The sequence below is a fragment of the Thamnophis sirtalis genome, unplaced genomic scaffold, assembly GCF_051295495.1.
Source record: "Thamnophis sirtalis isolate CommonGarterSnake01/CBP01778 unplaced genomic scaffold, rThaSir2_p1.2 scaffold_15, whole genome shotgun sequence".
Lineage (NCBI taxonomy): Eukaryota > Metazoa > Chordata > Lepidosauria > Squamata > Natricidae > Thamnophis > Thamnophis sirtalis.
In genome coordinates this window covers 18089039-18097389 of record NW_028261395.1, presented here as the reverse complement: position 1 = coordinate 18097389, position 8351 = coordinate 18089039, and the positions used below count along the sequence as shown (strand labels likewise).

Here is an 8351-nt window from a genome sequence, read left to right as displayed (position 1 = left end):
CATAGGAGCACATCTATATGTTTCTTTGTCCTAGATCTTCCACATAACTCATGGCATGTCTGCACATAAATTTCCTTCTATCAAATTACTTTTGGCAATCTTTTGTTATGATATGCTATTTTTTAAAAAGGAAACCAAAAGTTTTACCCAGGGCATTTCATGACAAGCTTTTATGAAATATACATACAGTAAATCCAAACCTGGTACTTCAAGTACAGAATCTAGACTTCCTTATGTAAGCAGAAGTTGGGTGTATAAAGCACAAATTGCAACCATAAATTATGAGCAGTGTCAACCATTTCCCTGGGTATGTTGTTACCACCGGATGAAAATTCAAAGCTTGGCAAAAAATTCCTCTGTCTGAAATGTATGTTCAGTGAGTAAAAATATATACTTTACAAAAATGATAGTAAAACATTTGTAACAGTATTATAAATGCAACTTTTCTGGAATTCCTCTGCAGGGGAAAGGTTCTGCTGATAGTTCATAATTAGCAGTGGAGATCCTCATACTGACCTATCCACAGCATACTGGCATGGGCTGAGGCTGGAGGGTGCTGTCTGCACTCCTGGATAGGTGAAGTTGGCATGCTGTTTTGCCTTCAATCGCAAGCTAGCCAGGCTTGAGTTACAGGTATCCCTATACATGTAAGGATTGGCTGTGGATGCATAGGGACAGGTACTAGATGGAACTGCAGAGTTAAGACCAGGGCTGTTAAGATTGTTAAGGCTTGAGCCTGGCACACCAGTCACTGTTGAAGGAACCATTGAGGAAGGTACAGACATAGACCCTATAGAACTGGATGTTGAGAACATGGGCTGGGAAGAAAGGGCATTGACATTCATGGAGTTGAAGAATGGGAAGCTCTTTGCTGATAGAGTGCCGGCAGTAAGTCCTTTGGTAGCCCAGTTATTATAGGAATAACTACTATACATCTCATCATAAGGTTGCATCAGTCCATTGAACTGGGCTCCAAAACTATTCTTACAAAGTTCTGCCTGTTGATTTCTTTCCCGCTTCCTCCATTTGGCTCTGCGGTTTTTAAACCATACCTGTAAAATATAAAAGAGATATAGTTCTTGTTATAATGTTATACAGGGCAACATGTTTGCTTTAAATATCTCTGGCCTTAGATGCAAAGAACAAAGTAGATGTCAAGATAAGTAGATTTTTTGCCTAAAAAAAACATTCTCTAATCTAGTCTAGAATAATTGGTGCTATTAATAAAAGGAGACTCCACTGCAGATTTATACATATTTTATGAAAGTAAGCAATCAAAAAAGCAGACAGATCTACATGTTCCTTGATTGTGCTTCATTTGTCCTTAAAAATCAGATACTCATGTCCTATTTTTCAGATTACTGCCATGACATCCTGAACTGAGCATATGGATCTGCTGTGGCTGTTCTGACTTTCCAAACTGATTTAATAGCTCCTCCTCTATTAATTATCACTATTTCAAGGGTTACTGAGATCACAACCTATATTTCCTCAACACACATGGTTTCCATTAGTAATCAGCAGATTAGGTGAAGGTGTGTTGGGACCATCTGATTAGGGTACTTTAAAGAACTTAAAACTATAAGCCTGTTGCAAAAAGAAAAGAAAAAAAGGTCCATATTGGGAATAATCAGTAAAAAAAATATTTTTGAGTTTCTGAAACAATTTTATTTGTAATAGATTTGGATAGATGTGGTTGATATGGCTCCAGATATTTGTGGTGACCAGTAGTGTGCTTTTCCTTTTTAAAATGTATGGTGCAGTACAAGTCAAAGTCAAAGATAAGATTCCATATTTTTTTATTCTGGCTATTCTGATTCTGTTCTATTCTAAATATATTAAAGGTATTTTACACAGTCAGACAAACATGGAAGACAGGTAGATGACAGCTTATGTTTCACTGACAATCTGGAAACTTCTATCTCTAACTTGAGCAGCATATTTTAATATCTTGTCTGCTAATAAGTAAAGGAAATCAAATTTAATAACATTGGCCCTTAGTAATAGTTCTGTTATGTTTTGTTTATGGCTTTGTCTTTAGCCTCTGTTCTGATTCTTTATCTTGGTGTAACAATTTCTAGAATGCTTTCTCAATGGGTAAATTTGAATTTATCTTTGGTTTTGCTACAAATGGAATAAGATCTTATATTCTGAAATCCTTTGGTAGTTGTGACAAAATAAATACAATTAACCAGGAGTGGGATTTTACTGGTTCGGACCACTATCAGCTGAGAGCAAACCTGTTCGCTCCGACTTTCAGCTGGGCTCGCCCACCTGCCTGCCCCTGCACTATACTCCCCTATATTCCCTTTTCTGAAGCCCAGCTGATAGGTGTGGCAGAGTGGATTGCCACACCTCAGCTGTTTTCCTCCCCAGCAGTAATGTGGAAGGTGATTGCTCTATAAACTATGCACACGTGCACAGTGAACTGGTTGTTAAACAGATAGGATCCCACCTCTGCAATTAACCTGAATTTAATTCATTCGCATTATTTTAAGCTCTCTACTAAACAATTTTCTTTGGAAGAGACATTATTTGATGCACATTTATCTTTTGAGAATGATTGATTTAATTTTCTATACATCATTGAACTTCATTATTCTTTGGAATAAGGACATTCAGAATTAATCTCTACACACCACTGAAAAGTTATTATTTGACATCTCTGCAATTTTGACAGATTTATTCAAAAGGTTTTGATTACTTAATGAGTGGAAAAAGGAAACTAAGGAATCATCTCACCCCAATGGGATTGGCCATTGCATCAGCAAAAGAGAACTTCTTCACCTGTTAGCCAAGGAATTACAGCTAGCAGGGTGAAGGAGAAGAGCTGTCAGCTTCTTTCCTGTAACTCCTGCCCTCTGGAACATCTTGCCTCTGGCATTGAGCTCCATCTCCATTCTTCTGGCCTACTGGAAGGACCTTAAAAACTGGCTCTGCCAGTTGGGCAGACTCTGCCAGGTGGTTGCACTATGTCGGAGATGATTGAGTGACAGGCGAAAGTCCACTTCCATACTGTCCATGCTCTTGCATTTAACCTTTTCTCTAATTGTTATCTTAATTTTAATGTTTATAGTGTTTTGATATTTATGCTTTTAAATTGTAAGCCAGTGTTCCCCAACCTTTCCAGGTTGGTGGCCCGGTGCAAGGGGGGAGGGAGGGAAGAGGGGATGTCTTTGTGTGAGAGGCAGGCATGCAATGCAAACAGGTTTGTTTGTATGAGCGGTGGACATGTGCACTTGGCTGTTCACGCACGTGGGGCAGTGAGTGCCAATGCCCACTGCTCATGCAGCCCAATAGTGGGCCTTGGCCCACAGGTTGGGAACCCAGAGTAACTTGGGACAGTGAGATGGGCAGAATATAAAGGTGATCAACAAACAGGTGTCCTCTCTGCTGAGGTACTTCAGCTGTGAGGTAATTACAGTGATCATATTCTTTTGAAAAAGTAAAAGATAAACCTAAAAAGAGGGCAAATATGAAAGAGGTTCCTAAGAATTAAAAATATAGTTATCTTTATAACTTTGCTTTAAAAAACAAAGTTCAAGAGCAAAACCAAGAACATAAATAGACTAAATAAATGTAAAGGATAGCTTTCTGAAATAAAGGACAGTCCTTTGTAAAGTTCTAATCACTACAGTCCCAAGATGATATTTTAGTGCTGTTACGGATTGTAATGTCAGGGTTCCAAATAGCATCCAAAAGTAAATCAGTAAGTATTGCTCAAAGTTCCAATTTATGAAGAGAGCCGTGTTGGCACAGCCGGGAAAGCCCGAATCTGAAAGCTTCCCGGTTTCCCCACCCAGTTGAAAGTTCAAGATCCTGTCCCCACACCCACAAGTCCATCACATGGTCCAATCTCCCACTGCCATATTGGCAGTTCCGGCCAGGTGCAGAGACAAAGGATGACCTTGGCTTTTTAGAAATAATTTTGTTATGGCTGCATATCACCCAATTCCGTATAATCCCCCCTCCCATTTTCCCACAATAGAAAATGCATAGTAGAATAATAGAAAGTGTGGCAGGCCTGAGGTCCAAAAGAAAAGATGGCTGCAGGCCTGACATGTAAATTAAGCAGATCCTGCACCTGCAAGAATATGCTTGGAAGAAGAATTAAGCAATCAAACAATACCAAGACTGAATCTGAAACAAATCTTTGGTGTATAAAGCAGAGGGAATTGCTGAAAAATAGGCAAATAAAAGAGTCATGATAGAGATCTATCAAATCTTGACTATATATAGTATACATTGTATATACCGCTGTGTGAAAAAGTCCTGCACGGTTTACAGTTTATGACATTTTTTGGATAGGCCATTGATTTTATGATATTTTTTGCTAACTGCTATGCAAATATTGTTATATTTCAATAAATACTGGTGGTTTTTAGGTGAAAAGCATAACCTTTTTGCAATTGGTGCTGTTTGGATGCGGATTGTGAATTTTCTTGCATGTTTACAATCGTGACCCGACAAATGCGCGCCCGACAAAACGGCGACGTTGAAAGCGCGCCCACTAAAGCGCACCGACAAAACTGCGCCCACAAAAGCGCAATTAGGGTTTTTAGGTTAGGGTTAGGGTTAGGATAAGGATTAGGGTAAGGGTTAGGATTAGGGTTGTTAACGTTGTTACTGTTGTTTTCACGTTTTTGATGGCGCACTTTTGTCAGCGCGCATTTGTCGACGTGCTTTAGTGGACGCTTTTCAACGTCGCCGTTTTGTCGCGGCGGTTTTGTCGGCGCGCATTTGTTGGGCACACATTTGTCGGTGAACCGTTTACAATGACTAAGAAAACAGATTCACTGATGCATACCCGGTGGCATACGTGTTGCAATTACTAAGGCTGATGCTAGTGTTTTGTTAACATTTTAATGGTTTTTTGACCCTGAAAAGGACCATTTAGGTAACCAAATATGGTTACTAATATGAAATTGGCCAGCCCTAATTGCTTATCATCAGGCGGCATCGCTTCGGCATAGACTGTATATGCTTTTGCATGTGATCTTTGGTGACAATGTGGTGCCAGGCTGCAATAATGGATTCAATCAGCTCCTGCTTGGTCTTCGGATGCTTCTTGCTTATTTTGTAAACTATCTTGGCCCACAAGTTCTCCATTGGGTTCAAATCTGGGAGCGTTGTCATCCGGGAAATAAAAGTCCTTCTCTACAAGTTGCTGAGCTGAAGGAAGCATGGACTTTTCCAGGACTTCAACATATTGCTTGGAATTCATGATTCCCTGCATGATTTGTATCCGACCAATACCAGAAGCAATGGTACAGCCCCAGATCATCACGTGCAATGGATGCTTCACGATAGATTCAGGCAGTACGGCCTAAATTCTTCAGCTGGAAATCTTCTGACATACTTATTGCACTGATTTCCAGTCAGGTAGAAATTGCTCTCATCACTGAAGATGACCTTGGCCCACTGTTTGTTGGTCCATTTGGCATACTTCTTGGCCCACACACGTCAACAAGAGTAGTGAGCAAAGGTTTACTTCGAGCCTTGCAGCCTTTGAATCCTCTGGCAAGCAGTCTGCGATGCACTGTGCTTGTGTACACTTTTACATCACATGTTTCACCCCAAATTCTTGTAACCTGAGGTGAGCTGAGCTTCCTGTCAGCCAATGCATTGGAGAGCCCGATCTTGCCATTTTGTTGACTTTCTTGGTCTTCCAGAGCGGAACCTGTCATCAACTGAACCAGTTATTTGGTATTTTTCAACCACTCTGCTCATTGTGATGCGATGGCATTTCAAGAGCTCTCTTGGCTATTTCTGTACAGGAGTAACCCTCTTCATGAATCTCAATGATGCGATTCCACTGCTCAGTACTGGTGAAAGCAAAGGCCTTCATCCTTGTCTGCAGCCAGAGCTAAATTAAATTTCTCGATGCTTTTCATGCCTATTTATAGTCAGAGAGTATGACAACATTGATTGTCTCATAGATTTAGCCTCTGTGCATTTTGATTGGTCAACCAAAGCTCTCTGCTGATTGGCTGCTTTCGTTCTTAACATTCTCAAAAATTCAAGTTGTGTTTGTTTTAGCACATAAACTCACTCAAAACCTTAAAAAGACTTCGGTTATATTAATAAAAATTATGCATCTCAATCCAACTACAGAAATGTTAGTCAAAATACTAATTTTGTGTGTTTTCTATGAGTGAAAAGTTGATTAAACATATAAATACAGCTTAAAACTGAAAGCGTGCAGGACTTTTTCACACAGCTGTATTGTACATACCAGTAATGGTGAACCTTTTAGAGACCAAGTGCCCAAACTACAACCCAAAACTCACTTGTTTATCGCAAAGTGCCAACCATGCAATTTAACCTGAATAATGAGGTTTTACTACCTAAAATAATGATAAAGGCAAAGTTCAGCTAATTCTTTTAAGAAAAATGTGATAAATGCACTTTTATGCCCCTTCATTTTTCTTCTGCTTTTGAAATATTACGTTTAGCAACAATAAAAAATAAAAACTTTTGTAATATCAGATCAGTTCAGACTGGTTCAGGCAAACCCCCTGTTAACTTTTTGCCTAGATCAGCGAACCGGTTGATAGCACTAGTGGCTGGCCCGGGCCCCACCCCACCTGGCCCCACCCAGCCACTCCTTATCTTGCCTTGGCTGCTCACCTAGAGTGATGCCCATGACCCAGCTGCTCTCTGGTTCCTCACCCAGGCCCAGCCTTAGATCTGCAGCACCGCCAAAGCATGTGCACAAGAGGCGAAGAACGTGCAGGGCCTGGAGACTGGCATCCCTGGGAACTGCTTGCTGAGTGCTGTCCTTCATCCAGGATACCAACCCTCGTGTGCTTAGAATAAGGTGATCAGATTTTCAGATTGGTAGAGAGGGACACCTTTGACTGGGGGTGGGGGGTGGGGCTTGATTAAAAATTTTATACAGAGCAACAAAAATTTTCATACAACGCAAAAATAGTATTGTAATATTTTTTTTATTTCAACATAACTACAATTTACAAATATAAATTGTAACTGTTGCCAAACATCAAAATTTTGATCACGTGACCATGAGGATGCTGCAACAGTCGCTAAGTGTGAAAATGGTTGCTAAGTGTGAAAAATGGTCATCAGTCACCTTTTTTCAATGCCATTGTAACTTTGGTCACTATACCACCTTTCTTGCCACAGTTCTTAAGTGAATAACTGCAGCTGGTATTTTGTATTTTGGATAGAATCTTTTTTTAAATAGTCTAAGACAATTTAAAAAAAGAATCCACACAGAATAAATTGAAGTAAAACTATTTTAAAAAATTCTATGCACAATATATTTCAAAGTATTGTGCATAGAATTTTTAAAAATGGTTTCACTTCAATTTATTTTGGATTGAATCTTTTTTTAAACAGTCTAAGACAATTTAAAAAAAGAATCCACACAGAATAAAACTATTTTAAAAAATCCTATGCACAATAAATAAAATATTATTTTAAAATACATTAAAAAAATAAAAGCAGAAATACACCAATGAGAGGAAGAGTGGGAAACAGAAGAGAGAAGAAAGATGGGAAGAGAGCGATAGGAGAGAGGATAAGGAGGAGTGGAATGTAGAGAGAGGAGAAAGAGAAAGGAAGGGGAAGTAGAGTAGGAAAGGATGATGGAGGGAAGAAAGGAGGTAGGAGAGAGGTAGAAGAAAAAGGTGTATGGAGAGCAGAAGAGCTAATAATGGGTTTTTATCTTTCTGGGCGTTGTTGACAAGAGGAACTGATGTAATTACTACTTAATACAATAGGATACTGGCTATGTAATAGTATACATGTGATTGTATGTTATGAAAATGGAAAATAAAAAAGTATATTTGGAAAAAAAAATAAAAGAAAAAAACCCAGCTCACTTACCAGCAGGCAGGCACTCCAAGTCAATCCAAAATGATGTAGATGTTAATACAAAGAACTGAGCAAATTAAAATGGTGAAACAGTCCCAGGGAAATCACCATTTTTCCCACACGAGCCGACCTCCAATCTCCGTGCCCCTCCCCTCCGGGAAATCCAGGAAGGAACACTCGCTACTTCTCTAGCCAAACTATTTCCTGGAGCTCTATGGTACTGGATCATCTTTTCTTATAAAAGTAAGTAAAATGGGCGGGGGAGGGGGCCCGTTTTCTTGCTTTAACATTTTATCTTCAATGAAAGTACTGAGACATAGAGAGGGATTAGAAGAGTGTCTTTTGTCTTGCCCCGGTTAGGATTTCTTAAGCAAATTTACTGGGCTTTCAACATGAAGCCAGAAAATCGGGACTTTTTTAAAACGCCTCGGGACACGGGACAAATTGTTATAAATTGTGACTGTCCTGCCAAAATCGGGACGTCTGGTCACCTTAGCTTAGAGCCTGCTGTG

General features: G+C 39.5%; 1 protein-coding gene across 2 annotated transcripts in view; it reads right to left on the bottom strand.

Annotated features, from left to right (window-relative positions):
- Positions 1-208: 208 nt before the first annotated feature.
- The window catches only part of LOC106537502 (pituitary homeobox 3), a 49700-nt gene continuing 41557 nt past the window's right edge, over positions 209-8351 (bottom strand). For both annotated transcript variants that reach the window (XM_087701798.1, XM_087701799.1), the window contains exon 4: positions 209-1052. In XM_087701798.1, coding sequence (XP_087557924.1) covers positions 507-1052 — 546 coding nt within the window. In that variant the 3' untranslated portion in view covers positions 209-506. The remainder of the gene's footprint in view (positions 1053-8351) is intronic.